At 38.6% G+C, this 20,773-nt stretch overlaps 1 protein-coding gene across 1 annotated transcript; it reads left to right on the plus strand.

The window, feature by feature from the left end:
• Positions 1–1,229: 1,229 nt before the first annotated feature.
• Positions 1,230–2,993, plus strand: LOC127104789 (uncharacterized). The gene is made up of 3 exons (XM_051041945.1): positions 1,230–1,835; positions 1,923–2,213; positions 2,691–2,993. Exons 1-3 carry the CDS (start codon positions 1,230–1,232, stop codon positions 2,991–2,993), a joined length of 1,200 nt encoding a protein of 399 aa, XP_050897902.1.
• The last annotated feature ends 17,780 nt before the right edge of the window (positions 2,994–20,773 follow it).

Genomic DNA, 20,773 nt, shown 5'->3' on the forward strand with positions numbered 1-20,773 from the left:
ATCACCATCAATTCAGACCCAAACATCACATGCCTATCATTAAGCAATGGGTCCCTAAGACTAATGTCACAAGTTTGATAGCTCACATTCCCCTCAGAATCTCAGCCAAGGAAGAATGGTACCTTGATAGTGGATGCTCCAGACACATGACTGGAAACCAAGACCTGCTAACTGATTTGCATCAACATACTATAAGTCATGAAACCTTTGGAGATGGAGCAAAAGGTGAAATCAAGGGAACAGGTAAGCTTGATTGCCTTGGAGTACCTAGACTTGACAAGGTTCTACTAGTCAAAGGCTTAACTGCAAACCTCATAAGCATTAGCCAACTATGTGATCAAGGTCTGAATGTTAACTTCACCAAAACTGAATGTCTAATCCTGGACATAACGAGTGAAGTAATTATGAGAGGAATTAGGACCAAAGACAATTGCTACATATGGAGCTCTCAATTGGATTGTCCCTTAAAGTATTGGGTGAGTACAGATGCTCTCAAGAGTGATGAAAAACAAGGCTGGGGAAAATGTCACACAAAGATGTCACACCAGAAGCCCAGAGGAGAAAAGGTTATGATGGCTCAAACAACTGAGAGGTTAGACCAAACAGGTGGACATTTGACCAGTCACAGGGAGAATGGAACTGTTGGGACCAAGCCACAAAGGACTCTGTGCAAAAAGGCCAAGGACAATATAGAGAAGATTTGGACGACACTTGAGAAAGGTTTAGAAGATGATAGCAGTTGGGCTCAACTGGGTTGGATGAACCTATTACTGATTGTATACAATGTCACACATGATGTCATAACATTGTATTATGGCTTCTTGAATGCTGAAGCCAGGTCCAAAAATCAGTTTCAACACAGGTGGACAAAGTACTGGTCTAGCTATTATCACTCCATTAGGAAATTTGTGGAAGACAAATTGAGAAGTCTAAAGCTTGGACTAGAACTAGCAGATAAGCTTGCAAGGAATTTGGGTAAAATTGAAAATGAGGAAGGGAAATTAGGGATTTGGACTCTTGAGAAATTATGGCAATTAAAAAGAAGAAATAAAAATAATGTCTGCCCTTTTAAAAGAAAGAGCCACATTAATGATAAATCATTCCCAAGCTTTGAAAATAGTATCTATTCCCTTAGCACACGCTACCTAAACTCGGCAATCGCCATTTCCATTCAACTTCTAAGAAAAGCTCAGCTAGGGCAAAGAAACCTTCCTCAAAAGTCCTACAACATGTCTCAACATCCATCATCATCTGGTTCCAAATCCTCCCAACATGCAAAGACTTCACCTATGGAGTTTGTAGATGAAGATGTAACGAACGTCACTCCTCTGTGCATGATACCGGGCGACACCACAGGTACCTCCTCCAATGTTGGAGATAAGCAAGGTAATACCTCTGGTAACTCCTCTCTTCCTAAAGACATGTATTACACTGATCGCGCTATAAGGAGACTGGTTACTAGAATTCTGAGTGAAGGACATAAAGTTGAAGGGGTCTCTACCCCTCTGTCCAGAAGGGAACCCTCTCCTGAGGGAGAACCCCATGCTGATAAAGATGATGATTCATCTAGATCAGAAAAAGAGGTGGCTGCTGAAGGGCTTTGCTCTCTAGGTAAAACCCTACCTAGCAAGAAACAAAATGTGCCTCAAGAAAATATTATTGATCTAGAGGAAGAAAGCACTGAAGGAGAGGATGATCCTTTGGTTCATCTGGTTAAACCTAGCATAGCTGAGAAACTAAGAACTAAGAAAGGAAAAAGTATGGCTAAAATGAGAGCTGCTAGAGTGAAAAAGACTGCAGGAATAGGACCCTCAAAACCCTGGAGCAAGGTTGAGGTTGGGAAAAGAAAAGAAAGAGACAGCTCTGACTCTGAGGAGGATGTTAAAGACGATGTCCCAGACATCTCCCCTGCAAAAAGGCAGGCTGTTCAGAAATCTCCTGGCAAGGTTGTTGCTGTTCATCTAGACAATATCTCCTTTCATTTGGAAGATGGAGCAGCTAAGTGGAAATATGTCATTCAAAGAAGAGTAGCCATTGAAAGAGAACTTGGACAAGAAGCTGTAGAGGTAAAGGAGGTTATTGAGCTGATCAAAAATGCTGGACTCATGAAGACTGTGGTAACTCTACCCCAATGCTATGAGGGGTTGGTTAAAGAGTTTATTGTTAATATCCCTGAGGATATTCATGATAAGAACAGCAAGGAGTTTTGCAAGGTATTTGTAAGAGGCAAATGCGTGAAATTCTCACCAAGTGTCATCAACAAGTTCCTAGGAAGAGGAATGGATGGAGGAGTAGACCTAGAAACCACAGACAATGAGGTCTGTAGGGTTATCACAGCTGGCCAAGTTAAGGAATGGCCTAGTAGAAATCACTTATCAGCTGGAAAGCTCAGTGTTAAATATGCCATCCTGCACAAGATTGGCTCAGCTAATTGGATTCCTACTAATCATGCCTCTACTATCTCCATCAATCTTGGAAGAATCATTCATGTTATTGGAACAAGGGTTAACTATGATTTTGGCAAGTTCATATTTGAACAAACCATTAGACATGCTTCTACAAATGCTGTGAAGTTACCCATTGCCTTCCCCTCCCTTATTTGTGGCATTATCCTGAGCCAACAACCAGGGATTCTGAGCACAAGTGACATTCCAAGCAGGAGAAAATCCCCTCTGTCCATTCATTACAAGCTGTTTGAGGGAAGTCATGTCAATGATGTCATTATATCTGCCAGAAGGGAGTCTACATCTAAAGGAAGCCTGATTGACCAACTAAAAGAGACCTGCAAAGAGTTGGACAATGGTATAAGGGTGGCCAAGGCCAGAAAAGAAGCGTTAGAAGTTCTCATCTGTAGCCTGGAAAGGGAAGACATAGAAAAGGCTGGAAAGGACTCATATACAAGATCCCAATCCAGTTCTGAAAGCTCAGAAGACTCTGAAGGTGCAGGTGAAGATAAAGATGAAGGTGAAGGTGATACTTCTTCTTCTGACTAATGGTTCCTGCCTGAATTGAAGACTAGGAGGTGTGGTGTAAGCTGGGCTGCTGTTTGGAAGGTTGTTGTCTTGATTGGTTTTTGTTTTTGTATTTTGTGGCAGTCCTCTTGATGCCTGTTATGTAATATTTAGGGCTCTTAATGAGTTCCTTGGATTTGTTCATTATTCCAGCTATCACAACTGTGTTTAATGATGGTGTGTACTTCCTGACTTTTTGTTTTAACATGCTTAATGTTATAACACCTGTTCTAACATTCTCTGCTAGGCTAATAGACATTTATTTTGTCTAATTGGTCACCTTTGGTCAATTTTGACTAAAAAGGGGGAGAAGTGCTGATATGGAAGTTGTATGTGGCTGGACTGGAAGACAACTATTATTGAAAGAAGTGCACAGGTGCTACAACAGTATGTTGTTTTAATGTCAAACAGGATGATAGATATGGTGCACAGGTGTTGATGTGGAAGCAGATGTGAGTATGACATTCTGGCTGGTACAGGTGCTGGAGTTACAGTAGCTGTTATATTTGATGAATGCACAAATTTAGGGGGAGAAGAAGTACCCTGGTGCATTATGCATTTGTGTGTCTTACTAGTTGCATCCATAACTAGTAATTCTGATTGTTGCACAAATTTAGGGGGGGGGAGAAGTACCCTTGTGCATGTGTGTATTACTAGTAGCCATAGCTAGTAATTGTTTTGCTTCTGCTGCTTATTAAAACTGCTGATAGTTTGCCTTGTGAACAAAAAGGACAGATATATGTTTTAGCCAAAATTTGCCAAAGGGGGAGTTTGTTGATTCTAAGTGTTGGCAGCAATTTTGGTAAAACAAAGAGTGTTCACAAGATGTCATGTGTGATGTCTTAACATAAGATATCCTATGTACCTGCTGGAGTTAAAGAACATATGTAAGCAGGATTGTTTCAAAATGCCACATAAAATGACAAGGCTTCTGATATTGGATGTACCTGCTGGAGCTTAGATGAAAGACATGTTCATGCAGGATTGTTTCAGATGACATGCACAATGTCATAACATCTGATATGGCTGTACCTGCTATAAAAGGAAATTGGATTATGCAGGATATTCTCCAGGATGTCAGACCCGATGTCATGACATCCTGTACACAGAATATTCAGTATGAATGTCTGGTGTTTTGTGATTGCACAATTAATGGCAATCTTTGGATGATTGAAGATATGGCTAGCTGGCGCATTCAATCATGGATTACAACCAGATTTACTTATTTTCCAAGGAGATCTATACAGTTGTTATAAAAAGATTTGATTGGAAAATAGATTTAGGGTTTTCAAGATGTCCAAGCCCAGCTGAATGCTTCTATAAAAAGGGACTTAGAAAACCTGTTTGAACACACAACCAAGACTGAGTGAAATAGAGAGAGAGAGAGCTAGGGTTTGTGTCTGTTTAGTCGTAAGACTTGTAGGTCATTCATGTCATCCATTGATGATTTAATTGGACTGATTTGTGGTTGTAATTTATCACTCTGAAGCTATTAAGCAAGAGTGTGTGTCCACTTGATCAAAGCTGTGAAGCAAGATCAAGTGTGTGTCTTCTTGATCAAAGCTGTGAAGCAAGATCAAGAGTGTGTCTTCTTGATTGAAACTGTGAAGTAAAATCAAGAGTCTGTAATTGAAAAGTATTTTCTTTTCACAAGGGATTGTTATTTAAGATCACTGGTGTGTGATTGTAAGGGAAGTGAGTGGGTTCTCATATCTAAGAGTGCTTAGGTAGAAGTTGCACGGGTAGAGATTAGGTGAGAAAGACTGTAACTTGTTGAAGTGTACGGATAGTCTTTGAACTAATTCTATTTTAGTGAATTTCCTTCCTGGCTTGGTAGCCCCCAGACGTAGGTGAGTTGCACCGAACTGGGTTAACAATTGCTTGTGTTATTCGCTTTACCATTCTGTTTATTTTATCCATTGTGTGTTAGCAGATATCAGTGTCGTAACATTACCTTCGACATCTTATATCTGATACCAGAATTTCAGTATGGAAACTTGGCCTTTTTTACTTCCTTTGGAAGATGTCTTGGTTCAAGGATCCATGCTTGTGATAAGTGGGTTGAGTGTTCTCCAAAGAATGACTTAAAATGAAAAGCAAAAGCAAACACAATACTAACTTCTAATTCATTAACAACTAACATTTAATGTCAATCCATTTACTTTTAATGCACTTTAATTTTTAACTCTATTCATTTGCCATTATTCATGCCATTCTAATTGTTTATATTAATGCCTTTTCACTTTGTCCACTTGGACCATATTGTGTGATATATCTTGTTTGTGTATATTTTGTTTATTTGTGTGGTCTTTGACCATTAATGTACATAATAAGAAACAAAAACCCTAAAACAAACTACCATGTGGACTGTTGGTTTGATCTTGGGCAATTGGACTTAGAATCTAGACAACACCCCTATGCAAAAAGTCTTGGCCAATGCCAACATTCATATAACTAAGTGTTTACAATTTGAAACTTCATCTGATACATCATTGAAGATCCATCTAAGTTCATCTGCAACATGATCATTGTGAAGCTGTTATTTTGAACCTGTGACTTGTGGAATTCATCTGCTACATAGGCCAATTTGAAGAAGATTATGGAGTGGCTAAAGCTTGGATATGGCTATCTTTATTTGATGCCTTGCTCTTCAAGTCAATATTGTATGCATTGTTTGTTGCTTGATTCTAATATCCAAGGGAATTTGGGGTTTCAATATGGCATTCTTGCCTATTAGATTGCAGCCCATTAGTCAGATCTTTTCAACTCTTAAGTTTTAAATTTATGCTTAGGATTAGTCTCTTCATATCCTCCCCATCTCTTTAATTTCAAAATCTCTCTCTCCTTTTAAAAACTTCTTTGTTTGAACTTGTTATTTTTTAAACTTAGATCCTTTGCAAATTAGAAACTTTGGCCTTATGCCATTGCCTTTTCAAACCTCTTTTTTTAAATCAAACTTGTAAATAAACTTAACCATACTTGACTTAAAATTTTAAAAAAGCCAAAAATAACTAACTCATTGAAACCATTTTCTAGGCCTTTGTGCGTTTCAAACTTAATTTTTGATTAAAAGCAATGCATCCACTTTGATATTTGTATCACGAACTATAGGGTTTTGATCCTCATTTTTATGTTGGTACGTAAGCACAAGACCGAAGGTCTTGTCTAACACAAAAGATAATTAATGAATTCTTTTCCCATCCCCCAATTCCATTTGTTTGTAAACATCACTTTGTACAAAATACATATATGCACAAGAAAGGGCTCCCTAGGAGTACCTAAGACACTTTGGGTGCTAACACCTTCCCTCTGTGTAACCAGCCCCCTTACCTGTAATCTCTGGTATTTTATTGGTTTTGATTTGAAAACTTCTTATTCGTGGGTTTTGTTCGTACTTTTCCCTTTTCCCTTGGAAACAATAAAAGCGCGGTGGTGACTCTTGTTATTTGATGTCTAGCTTATCCATAGCTTGATGATTATGAATTTACCGCTACAGAAATTAAGTGGTGACTCTGTTAGGGAGTAGTCTCCAGTTGGTTTAGCCTACTTTTTTGTGTGTATATAATTGTATATATGTCATGTATATATATTTGTGTGATATAATCTGCTTGTTGTGCTTGGTGGTCTCTGAGTGGTGAGATAAGTTCTAACCCGAACTTGAGTGCAATTAAGATAGGATGATGGTACAGTCATGTTCGACTTGTGTGGAGTAGTCCTTAACAAGTTGGCTTGGGATCCATCTACTCAGTGGAGACCCTTTTGAATTTGGAAATGTCACACAAGTATTTATGGTTAGGCATTACTATCTCTAATTTGGGTTCGAGAAGCTGAGGGTCGTAAAATGTTTACCCCCTCTTGGCCTATTTAGGACGTAGTGCAGAGACTGTTCAAGTGTAGACTTGATAACATTTGTTACACGATACTACACTCAGACGAGTTTCTCTTGAGAATATTATGGGTCGATGAGTCAGTCATCTTAACCTGTAATATCCGATAGATGGAATTAAGACTCTGGGAACTTTTTAGAACATGATCTACAAATTTTATCCTTAGTTCACTCCTTTGGGATGGTTCTTACCCAGACTCCATGCTCGTGACTTACAATAAACCCTTGATTCTTGGTTGATTCGATCAAGTCTTGTCAATATCAATGGAACTTGGTTGTTGATAAGGTGTAAAACATAATCCACCAAAATGGATGATTGATCTTGACAATGACTTGATTCATCCCTTGACCTTTGTTTGTTTTCCTTGTGTGTGATCTCTTATTTGTGATTGTTGCATTCATGCATTCATGTGCATCATAACTTTCATGACCCGAAAATTTCAAGGAACTGAGGTATTATTTGCAAATATTTTCAGACCATGGATTGTGGACGAAGGAACACTAAGAAGTACAATTTCAGATGTCCCGACTTGAAAGAGTTAAGGAAGCTAGCATCTTTTGTATTAGATCCCTTGGACTTCAAACAACGCCATGGGAAGCTATTGTCTATCTTGTCTGCTGATGTGGTTGAAGGGCTTCTGAGTGTGCTAGTGCAGTTCTATGATCCCGTTGCTTCACTTTTCCGGATTAACAACTTGTGCCTATGTTGGAGGAGTATTCTCATCTCTTGGGGATACCCATTTCTAGTAGAGTGCCATTTAGTAGGTCGGAAGAGATTCCCAGATCTCATCTTATTGTTGAAGCTCTTCACTTGAAGAAGTATGAGATAGAGGCTCATTGGGTGAAGAAAGGAGGGTTATTTGGGTTACCATCTGATTTTATCATCAAGGAAGCTACTGCTTTTGCTCAAGCAGGTAGTGTGGACACTTTCAAAGCTATCTTTGTGTTGCTCATATATGGATTAGCTTTGTTCCATAACATCGACGATTTTTTTGATGTTAACACCATTAGACTTTTCTTGATTGGAAAACCTGTGCCTACTTTGTTGGGTGATATGTATTTCTCTTTGCATCTAAGGAACTCTAAGGGTGGTGGAACTATTGTCTGTTTCATTCCTCTTCTATACAAGTGGTTTATTTCGCACTTGCCTCAGACACCTGCTTTTGTGGAGAACAAACAATGTCTACGGTGGTCTCAGAGACTTACGTCTCTCACTAATGATGATATAGTTTGGTATGATCCTTCTTTAAGCAGTTTGGAAATTATTGATTGTTGTGGTGAATTCTCTAACGTGCCTCTCATTGGTACACAAGGAGGAATTAACTACAACCCTGCTTTGGCTCATCGTCAACTTGGGTTCCCCTTGAGAGACAAACCTAATAACACTTTGTTAGAAGGTCTTTTCTATCAAGAGGGTAAATATCCCCAACATTTGAAGTAGAAGATTGTGCATTCTTGGCATAATGTGCATAGGAAAGGAAGATCCGAGCTTGGTCTGTGCAATTGTGTAGCTTTGGAAGCTTACACTCTTTGGGTGAAGAAAAGATCTTTGGTGTTAAAGATGCCTTATCCTTGTGAAAGACCTATATCTATGGTTATGGTTGAGCCATTAACTCTCCCTAACAAAGATGTAGAGGAGTTGGAAGACACGCTTGTTAAGATGAAGCAAGAGAAGGATATGTGGGAAGAGTGTTTCCATGCTTTGAGAAAAAAGCATGAGGAGTTGCAGTTGGAGTCTAAGGACAAAGATGCACTTATTGAGCTACTTGAATACCGAGTGACAAAGAGACAGAGAGAGTCGTAGGTTTCATCTTCTAGTATGCCTCAACCTTCCGTTGCTTGGAAGAAGATTGTTGATCATCCTATCCTTGAGAAGGCTCAGATGAAAGCTTCTTTCGAGACCGAGATTCGACGCATTCGAAGAAAGTACGCTCCTACAGCCAGATCTTCTGACATTGTTGTTAGTAGGGATCCTTAGGATGACTAATCTCCTTCTCTCTTGTATTTTTCATTTGGTTTCTGAAATTGTACTCAGTATAATCCTTCCAATTATAAATAAAAGAGATTTTTGGTCATATCAAATTGTTGCAATTGTTGTTAGATATATATATTTGCAAATAATATAGTAAGTTCCGTAAAAAAATGAAAATAAATAAATAAACAAGCATTGCATTTCATGCATCATTTGCATAAGCAGGTTTCTCTTTCGCCAGATGTCTCATTGGTGTTTCTTTTGTGCTTCGGTCAAGCTGACTCATTGGTACAACACTCGCTCCAATCACCCCAGAATCATGGAACATCTTGAGCAAGAGAATAGAGAGCTAAAGGACGAGATCGCCCGCCTGACTGCCATGATGGAGTCAGTGCTAGCTGCACAGAGCCATTCTTCACCAACACCCGCAACTCCTCCTCCTCAAAGGACTGTTATTTCAGAGGTGGCTACCTCTACCATGCCTGTTGCTACCTCTCATTTTGCGCCTGCCATGCCTGCCGGATTCCCGTGGGGAATGCCGCCGAACTTCATGCCTGAAGGCTTTGCGCCTACCTTTGCTTCTATGCCACCATCTAGAACGGTCCTGTCCGTGCCACCTTCTGTAGTGCACACCTTACTGTAAGACCCCAATTTTGACCCTAAGATCCCTCATGGCATCATAACATTGCATTGGCATTGCCTCAAGGATCATAAGCATCTTGGCTCCTTACCTTTGGGTGGGGATTCCTTGAGATTTGGTTTGAGATCACCAAGAATGCTTGAATTGTACATTATTGCTTTTCTCATTTTATTTACTAACCAAAAGCACAAAAATATGTCACTAACATTTTTTGTTTGTAGCTTGAGCAGTCACAAGGTCTAAAAGCTTCTAGGAGATCCTATGTGCATTGATATGGTCAAGAGAAAATGGAAGCAAGCATGGAAATGGTTCCCAAAGCTCTCATCCATAAAATATGCCTCCCAAGTGTCTCAATTCATCATTTTGATCAAAGCAAATCAAGGGGTTTGAGGCTTGTTTCCCAAGGAAACCCTAATTCATCTATTCATCAACTGTGCCTTGCTCATGAAGCAACCTCAACCCATGATCAAAAGCAATCAAGGGAAGTTCCTTATTTCATTATTTCATGCATATTTGAACTTATTTGAGTGTCCTCAATCATCAGTTCATCAAGATATGAGGTTTGGACTTGAGAAGTTGATCAGTCAATTCATCTGACTATTTTGAAATACACTGAGACCTAACTTTTGATGTGTTTGTCAAATGGAGATGACCCCAAGAGAAAACATGTTCTTAAAGACCATATGAACAACTTTAAGGTTCATCAAAAATTGATTTCAAGCTTGGAAGGTCATCATCCATTCCAAGACATTATAGGTCATTTTGACTGAAACCCTAATTTTGGGTCAACTTCCCAAGGACATAACTCCTTCATTTTTCATGATTTTGATATGGTATCAAATGCATTGGAAATCTTAAGATGTCAACTTAAAATGTTATGTTGAGAAAAATTTCAAAATCCTAAAATAAGTACATGTGATAATGCAAAACATTATAGGTCACTTTGGACCAAATGCATTGAAATGTGAAAAAGTCCTACTTCAAGTGCCCATAAATTCTTCATAAAAATTCCAAATGATGCAAAATTTAAGTCTAAATTGATTGTATTGAAAATATATACAACTTTGATGTTTAAGAATTTGGCATTTGGAGCATGCATCAATGAAACAGAAGGGCTTGAACTTTGGCCAATTTTGAAATTCTCACATGTGCATGTTTTGCACCCTACACTTCATGTCCAATTTTCATCAATTTCCAAGGCTCAAATGAAGTTGTGATCAACATAACAATTAATCATCATGCAAAAAGCTTTCCAACCATTACTCATGAGGTGGTGTTTCAAGTTTGGACATAGCATTTTCGAAGGCTTGAACATTATGGCACATTTTTGAAAATCATTTAAATTTGCATTGCATGATCCATTAATACATAATTTGCACGTCCAAATTGCTTATATCATGCATCATCTACCAAATCCAAGTTGAATTGGGCCCTCCATGCGCCTGTACAGGCCCATGCATGGAGGCCCTTTCCATCCATGCAAGTTTATGATCATGCATTTTCAGCTTGCCTTGCCTATAAATACAACGCATATGAGCTTCATTTCACTAACCTGAAGGCGCCCTACATGTTATGCAATTGAAACCTCACCCTCACACCAAAGGAACTCTCTCATTTTTCTCTCAATTTTCAAATCTGAATTTTGATTTCCTCGATTGAAATTTCAGATCTAAAAGTTCCTAAACCTCTTCACCTTGATCCATAGAGTAAACTGTAAGCATTAGCATCAAGGAATTGTGACTCCAAGCCCTGCAAATCAAAGGTTTACCTCAAATTTTATTTTCTTCGAATCAGCTTGTATAGTGCTTATTTCTTGTTGTTGTTGTGTGACCTGAAGTCCTCTGCATAGAGGCAACGCTATTGAGCTTTCGATTTTCAAAAATCATGAAGTTCACTTGAACACTATTAAAATCCCATCTCTGATTTCTCTCAATGTAGAAACCTAGAGTGAATTTGATTGGTACAGGGGTGATGTACATCACCCTAGCTCTCGATTGGTGACTGGATCGTGTCTTTTGGTTAACATTTGATTCTCTGCAACTTGAAGCTTGGCCGGAAGTTGGCCGGAGAAGACGGTGGCGCTGGTCACTGTCCCCTCTCCAGATTAGATCTGAGCCGTCCACTGCTATTTCCAGATCTAATCTCATATGTCCATTGTTATGACTTTTTCATTGGCATGGTGCGCTTCAGTTGACTTGTGCATATGGTGAACGCGCGCTTCTTAGCCGTGTGATGATCCACGTCAATTAATAAAGCTTCATCAGACGGTCCATGCATTTTCCTTTTTTTAATTTCTTATTTCTATTTCTTTTATTTCTTTTAATTCCATTTCATTTTAAAAATTCATAACTCCTTCATTATTGGTCCAAAAAATGTGAGACCAAATTCATTTTTCTCCTTTTAATTTCTACTTTCTAAAAATGATTTTTAATATTTTTTATTTTATCATTTGATATTTTTTAGTAATTTTCTCTTTTCTGGTTATTTTTAATTCATTTAAAATAGTTTTTGATATCCAAAAAATACAAAAATATTTTTCCAACCTCTTTGAATGATGATAGATCCGTGAAAAATATTCTCATCGATTTATTAATTGATTTGAGATTTATTTGAGATTTTAGTTCAATTAGGTTATTTTTATGCATTTTTAATTGATTTAAAATAGTTTCTGACTTCTAAAAATGCTGAAACTTTTTGTCAAACTTTGTTTGACCTTGTTGAACTTGGGATAATTCACTTGGACTTTTCAAAGTTGATTTGAAGTGAGTTTGAAGTTTGACCTTTCTTTATTATTTTAATTCAAGTTTTATTTTAATATTGAAAAATACCAAAAATACTTTATTTGTTTCTTGACTTCTAATCTTCATCTTGCTTCTGTTTTCTATTGTTTGACCTTGATCTTCTCTATCTTTGGTCAATGCTTGTTGATTATCTCATTCCATTTCCATTAATGTACTTTAATTTTCATTCTTCTTCTTCTTTTTCTTTTTTGATCAATGGGTTAAAGATTGGTGGTTAGCATTGATACATGGAGGTTTAACCTTCCTTGATTCAAATCTAATTCATCTTGATCATGGATCAAGTGAATGGCTTTGCATTAAGGATATGTTGCTTCCTAATCATGCAAAGAACCTAAATCAATACAAGATCATTTCTCATCTTCTTTTTGGCATGGAAAGTTGTTGGAGTTTGATTCACTAATCAAAATCTCTAACTTGTGTTGTTGCCTACATTATTATTGACCGCCCTCAGATAGTTGTGACTTCTACATAAGTCCAATTACGATTGCTTAACATAGCGCTAAATTGCCTTATGGCACACTAACTCTAACACTAACCACTAACCATTAACATTTAATTCTTGCTCTTTACATTTATGCAATTTACTATTCTTGTATATATTATTCATTTGCTTTTTCCTTTGCTCATTTGAGCACATGTTTATGTTAATGCAATTTGCCTTTTGCTCACTTGAGCACATAATTGTGTATATATTATTGTGCTTGTGTTTTATTTTGATTGTTGTGAACCAAATGCAAAAATGGACAAATGGACTTAGTTTCTAGGACATTTCCTATGCAAAAATGGAGTAAAAAGGACCTTAAATGTTGAAGATGGATTAGAAGGATCAAATCTCTAAAATCACTCTTGTCCATTCTTGATTTACTTCATAGAACTCTTTGATGTGTGTGCTTTTGTGTTAGGGAATCCTATTTGAGCCAAATTGAAGAACCATTGCCATGTTCATCCAAAGTGAAAGATTCAAGAGCCATTGGGGATCTTCTAAGAGCTTGCTTGGTTAATTTTATTGCTTGAGCTTACACTTATTTTGCTTGCATATTCCAAAGGATGGGAGCTACTTGGATCATCAATATGATCTCAAGAGAGGAACTCCATTTGTGGTCTTGTTTCTTACCCCTCATCTCTTGTATGACTAGGACTTTAGCCATTCTTCTTCTTCTCTCCACTCTAACCCAAGCCAAAAATTTTGTGCAAACATTTAACACTTGTTTTCAACATTAGAAACCTAAGCCTTATGCTTTGTATTTTCAAACTTTCTTTTCACAACACTTATTTTGAATTGAATCTTTAAGTCAACCTTGACCATATTTTGTAAATACTTTTCATTGGTAAATATAACTCATTCAAATACTTTTGTGGTTTCAATGGCCACTTTCTTAATCAAAACTTTTCATAACCTTTAGCTATTAGATTTGAGTTATCCTTGGGGTAGATGTAATACTCACCTATATCCTTAGTGATGGACAATGAGTCTTCCATGCTTATTATAGGGTTAACCCCTCACTAGTATGTTGAAGTTATCCTCACATGGTGGATTTGTGGTTTTAGGTTGAGTTTTCTCCCTTGGATAACAAAAGATCTTAAGGCTTTTGGACCAATTAATTCACCAACTCACTTTGAGATTTTTACCCCGAACTACGAGGTTTTGATCCTAATCTTTTTTAAGATGGTACGTAGGCAATGGGTTTATCCATCCAAACACAAATTGTAAATAACTTGTATATTCTCTTCTCATATCTTCCATCATGTTTGCACAAACAAATTTTCACAAAATACCAACCTTACAACAAGTGTGAAAAGGGCTCCCTAGGAGTACCTAGGATGTTTTGGGTGCTTAACACCTTCCCATTGCATAACCAACCCCCTTACCCCGATCTCTGACATTTTTACTAATTTTTGATTCGATAAAACTTTTAGGTTTTTGTTCGCTTTCTAATCATTCCTTTGGATAAATAGAAGTGCGGTGGCGACTCGACTTGTATGGATTACCTTGGATTTAGTCAATATCTCTAATGGTAACAAATACCCCGCTACTCTTACGTCGTGTGGAAGACACCATTTATCATTCCGAGCCATCTAAGGGCCCGGACGTGTATGGGAAAATGGATGAGATGAAGGATCAATTTCTTGAGGTGCGCAAGGAATTGAAGACATTAAGAAGAAAGGATCCTTTTGGGAAGAGTGCTGCTGAATTATGTCTAGTGTCGAATGTGAAGATTCCGGTGAAGTTCAAAGTGCCTGACTTTGAAAAATATAGAGGGAACACATGTTTGCTCAGTCAGTTGGTGATGTATGCCCGCAAAATGTATACCCAAACTGACAATGATTAGCTGTTAATTCACTACTTCCAAGACAATCTGACCGGTGCTGAACTCAGATGGTATATGGGCTTGGACAGTGCAAACATCCGCACTTTCAACGATTTGGGAGAAGCTTTCGTCAAACAATATAAATATAATATGGATATGGCGCCTGATAGAGACCAATTTAGGTCCATGTTTCAGAAAGATAAGGAGACATTCAAAGAATATGCACAGAGATGGAGAGAGTTAGCTGCTCAGATCACTCCTCCTTTGGAAGAGAAGGAGATGACAAAGTTCTTTTTAAAGACCCTGAATTCATTTTACTATGAATGTATGATCGCCAGTGCCCCTAGTGACTTTACCGAAATGGTGAATATGGGGATGAGGCTTGAAGAAGGTGTCCGAGAAGGACGATTGTCAAAAGAGGAGGCATCATCGAGTAAGAGATATCGCAACAGCTTCGAGAAGAAGAAAGACAGTGAAGGTAACACAATTTCCAGTGGGAGGAAGAGGAGGCCTCAAATTAGAAGGAATCAACCACCCCGTCAACACCATCATCAAGTATCCTCCGTAATTCCTGTATTTTCCGCAAGTCAATCAACACCAATTCAGCACCAACAACGTCAACAACAACAACCACAACAACAAACAAACACTTTCAACAACAACAACAATACCAACAATCATCAACAACAAACTTTTGAGAGGAAGAAGGTCTCTTTTGACCCGATTCCTATGACCTATGCAGAGCTTTATCCGTCATTGGTTCTCAAGAACCTGATACAACCCAGAAATTCACCACAAATTCCTAAACCACTTCCATGGTGGTACATGTCTGACATTCGTTGTACTTTTCATCAAGGAGCACCCAGACATGACATTAAGAACTGCTATCTGCTTAAATATGAAGTTCAGAAGCTAGTGCAAAGTGGAATGACGTCCTTTGAGGACCACGCACCTAATGTGAAAGCAAACCCGCTGCCAGCCCATGGAAATTCATCTGTTAATATGGTAGACGGTTGTCTTGGGGAATTCAAAGTGTTCGATGTCCGTTTCATAAGGAGATCATTGGCGACGATGCATAAGGACATTTGTATGGTGAGCGATTGTGAGCATGACCATGATGATTGTGCTATTTGTAGTGTTAACCCAAGAGGTTGTATGGTAGTGAAAAGAGACATCTAGCGGTTGATGGATGAAGGTATGATTCAAATTGTTCAATCACGTCACGTAGATGACGATATGAATGTCATAGTGCCCGATTTCAAGAATCCAAAAAGAATAATAATTCAGTACGATAGTAGTAATAGTAACAAATCAGTTAAAGATCGGTATCGCCGTTGGTCATACGGTTACTGGGTCCAGTCCCGTTTTCATCCGATAAGGCTGTTCCATATCAGTATAATGCAACTATGGTGAAGGGTGGTCAAGAGGTTCCATTACCTACGACCAGTTCAGTCATAAGCATTGTTGATGTTACTAAAGTGGCCTGTAGCGGTCGAGTGCTTGGGCCGGTGTTCCCAAAAGATAAGGAAGAAACAACTATCAGTAAGAAGGGGGAAATGCCTGTTGTAGATCCAACTAGTGCTTCAAAGTGCCAGTCTGGTGAATCCAGCAATTTGAAGGCTAATGATGATGATGAGGTACTCCGCTTGATCAAGAAAAGTGAGTTTAATATGGTGGAGCAGCTGCTCCAAACCCCCTCAAATATTTCAGTATTGTCTTTGTTGATGAATTCCAAGGCGCACAGAGAAGAACTGGAAAGAAGTCTAGAACAAGCATTTGTGGAACACGATGTTATGGTGGATCAGTTCGATCATATAGTAGCTAACATCACTTCCTGCAACAATCTCAGCTTTTGTGATGAAGAACTCCCTGAGGAGGGTAGGAATCATAATTTGGCTTTGCATATCTCTATGAATTGCAAAGATGATGCTTTGTCCATTGCGCTTGTTGACACCGGATCTTCGTTGAATGTGCTGCCGAAGTCAACATTGTCAAAGTTGTCATATCAAGGAGCTCCTATGAGGTATAGTGGTGTAATCATCAATGCTTTTGACGGTTCATGCAAAACAGTGATTGGTGAAGTGGACTTCCGGTGAAGATAGGTCCGAGTGACGTCCAGATTACTTTCCAAGTAATGGATATCCACCCGGCCTATAGTTGTCTGTTAGGAAAGCCATGGATCCACGAGGCAGGAGTTGTTACCTCCACATTAGATCAGAAGCTCAAATTTGTGAAGAATGGGAAGTTAATTATTGTTGGCAGGGAGAAGGTGTTGTTAGTTATCCACATGTCATCTTTCTCTTATATTGAAGCTGAGGATGAGGTTGGAACTTCGTTCCAGGCCTTATCTATTATTGTTGAGAAAAGAGTTGGGGCACCTATGTCCTCATTGAAAGATGCAAGGAAGATTGTTGAAGAAGGTAATGTTGATCAGTGGGGGCGCATGGTAGAGGTCTCCAATAACGAAGGTAGAATCGGTATGGGCTTTCAACAAGGTTCATCAATTTCTAGGTATGAGGATATGCAACTTAGCTTCCATAGTAGAGGGTTCATTCATGGAAATGAACAACACTTAGATGATGTGCTAGAGGATGACGAAGAGGAAGACTACACCAATTTTGTGACGCATGGAAAGGCTTGCAACAATTGGACTGCTGTTGACATTCCTGTTATTTTGCATCAATCTAAGTAATTGCTTTTATTTATTTAAAAAAAATCCTTCTCCTATGCCTAAGGGACAAGTGAACATTGTTGGGCATTTTCAAATTTGATCATCAATAAAATTAATTCTATTCATCCACATCTATGATGTTTTGTTTTTACTTTTTGCTTTATTTTGAAAATGGTAATAAAAAAAACTAAATAAACAATATAATTGTCCATCTGCATAATATTTGGTCACAAATTCACTTCTCTAAAATCAAAATATCAAATCATTATGCAAGTTGGTTTCTAACCCCATTGAATACAATGATCCTTCTCCTTCTCCAAATTTTGAATTCACTTTGTTTGAGACCGATGAGGAAAGTGACGAAGAAGTTAATGATGAATTGTCTCGTCTTCTTGAGCATGATGAAAAATCCATTCATCAATTCGAAGAGCAGATTGAGTTAGTCAACTTGAGTTTCGAGGATGATGTGAAGGAAGTCAAGATTGGGTCTCGACTGTGTCCATATGCGAAGAAGGGGTTGGTTGATCTTCTTCGAGAGTATTCAGATATGTTTGCTAGGTCCTATCAAGACATGCCTGGTTTGGATTCTGAGATAGTGAAGCATATATTACTGTTGAAGCCTGAATGCCCGCCAGTCAAGCAGAAGTTGAGAAGAACGCATCCTGACATGGTAGTGAATATCAAAGAAGAAGTGCAAAAACAGATTGATGTCGGTTTCCTTGTGACCGCTGAATATCCGTAATGGGTGGCCAATATTGTGCCTGTGCCAAAGAAAGATGGAAAAGTCCGCATGTGTGTCGATTACAGAGATTTGAGTAAAGCCAGCCCGAAAGATTATTTCCCTCTATCGCACATTGATATATTGGTAGACAATTCAGCTAAGTTCAAAGTCTTTTCGTTTATGGATGGATTTTCCAGATATAATCAGATCAAGATGGCACCCGAAGATATGGAGAAGACAACATTCATTACACCTTGGGGAACATTCTGTTATAGAGTGATGCCTTTCGGTTTGAAGAATGCTGGTGCAACTTACCAAAGAGCAATGACTACTCTTTTTCATGACATGATGCATAAAGAGATTGAAGTTTATGTCGATGACATGATTGCTAAATCAATTGATGAAGAGGAACAGGATGAACATTTTTTGAAGCTATTACAGCGTTTGAGGAAGTATAAACTCCGCTTGAATCCCAATAAGTGTACTTTTGGTGTTTGTTCCGGTAAGTTGTTGGGCTTTATTCTCAACGAGAAGGGTATTGAGGTTGATCCTGCCAAGGTCAAAGCAATACAAGAGATGCCTGCGCCCAAAACTGAGAAGCAAGTCAGAGGGTTTCTCGGTCGCTTGAATTATATCTCAAGATTCATTTCACACATGACTGCCACATGTGCGCCTATATTCAAGCTCCTTCGGAAAGATCAATCTTGTGATTGAACCGAAGATTTCCAGAAAGCTTTTGATAGTATCAAATAATATCTGCTTGAACCTCCGATTTTGTCTTCGCCTATTGAAGAAAGACCGTTGATCATGTATTTGACTGTGCTTGAAGATAGCTTAGGTTGTGTTCTAGGTCAGCAAGATGAGACTGGAAAGAAAGAATTTGCAATCTACTACCTCAGTAAGAAGTTCACCGACTGTGAGACTCAGTATTCTATGCTAGAAAAAACTTGTTGCGCATTGGCTTGGGATGTTAAGCGTTTGCGTCAGTATACGTTGAATCATACCACTTGGTTGATATCTAAAATGGATCCAATAAATTATATTTTTGAAAAGCCTACTTTAACTGGGAGAATTGCCCATTGGCAGATGTTGTTATCAGAGTATGATATTGAATACCGATCTCAGAAAGCGATCAAAGGTAGTATCTTGGCTGACCATTTGGCTCACCAACCAATTGAAGATTATCAGTCAGTGCAGTATGACTTTCCTGATGAAGAGAGCTTGTACTTGAAAATGAAAGACCGTGATGAACCATATCTTGAAGAAGGGCCAGACCCTGGTTCCCGTTGGGGCATGGTATTTAATGGAGCTATTAATCAATATGGTAATGGCATTGAGGTAGTAATCATTACTCCTCAAGGCATGCATTTTCCCTTTATAACTAGATTAACTTTCAAATGTACAAACAAAATGGCAGAATACGAAGCTTGCATTATGGGGCTCGAGGAGGCCAGTGATCTCAAAATCAAGCATTTAGATGTCTTTGGAGATTCAGCTTTGGTTGTGAATCAGATTAAAGATGATGGGAGACGAATCAACCCGGTTTAATACCATAGAGAGATTATGTGAGGAGGATTTCAACTTTTTTTACAAAAGTTGAGTTTCATCATATCCCTCTAGATGAGAACCGGATGGTAGATGCTCTTGTAACATTGGCATCAATGATTTAAGTGAAGTATTAGAATGAAGTTCCCAATTTGACTGTGATGTGTCTTTATAGGCCATCTCATGTGTTTGCTGTTGAAGAGATCGAAGACGAGAAGCCGTGGTATTATGACATCAAGTGTTTCCTCCAAAGTCAGATTTACCCGTCTGGGGTATCTGTGAAAGATAAGAAGACTTTGAGGAGATTAGTCGGCAATTTCTACCTTAATGAAGAGGTGTTGTACAAGAGAAACTTCGATATGGTTTTGCTCAGATGCCTGGATAGACACGAAGCATACCTGTTGATGACTGAAGTCCATGAAGGTTCCTTTGGTACTCATTCCAATGGACATGCAATGGAAAAGAAGATGTTGCGAGCAGGTTACTATCGGCTGATAATGGAATCTGATTGTTGCAAGTTTGTGAAGAAATGCCACAAGTGTCAAATTTATGCGGACAAGATTCATGTTCCTCCGACACTGTTGAATGTTATTTCCTCCCCATGGCCCTTCTCCATGTGGGGAATTGATATGATTGGCATGATTGAGCCTAAAGCTTAGAATGAACATCTTTTCATTTTGGTGGTAATTGACTACTTTACAAAATGGGTTGAAGCGGCATCGTATGCAAATGTAACCAAGAAAGTGGTTGTAGGGTTTATCAAGAATCAGATTATATGCCATTATCGTGTGCCAAGTAAGATCATTACTGATAATGGACCGAACTTGAATAATAATATGATGGAAGCTCTTTGCAAGGACTTCAAGATCGCACGTCATAATTCTTCTCCCTACAGACCCAAGATGAATGGGGTTGTTGAAGCTGCGAATAAGAATATCAAGAAGATTATTCAGAAGATGGTTGTGACGTATAAGGATTGACATGAGATGCTCTCATTTACTTTGCACGGTATCGTACATCCATCTGCACTTCAATAGGGGCAACCCCTTTCTCTCTTGTATATGGCATGGAAGTAGTGCTCCCCATAGAGGTTGAGATTCCGTCATTGCATGTGCTCATGGAAGCCAGGTTGACTGAGGAGGAATGGTGTTAGACCAGGTATGATCAGCTGAATTTGATTGAAGAGAAGAGATTGACTGCCATGTGTCATGGTCAAT

The sequence above is a fragment of the Lathyrus oleraceus genome, chromosome 1, assembly GCF_024323335.1.
Source record: "Lathyrus oleraceus cultivar Zhongwan6 chromosome 1, CAAS_Psat_ZW6_1.0, whole genome shotgun sequence".
In the NCBI taxonomy this organism is placed as follows: Eukaryota; Viridiplantae; Streptophyta; class Magnoliopsida; order Fabales; family Fabaceae; genus Lathyrus; species Lathyrus oleraceus.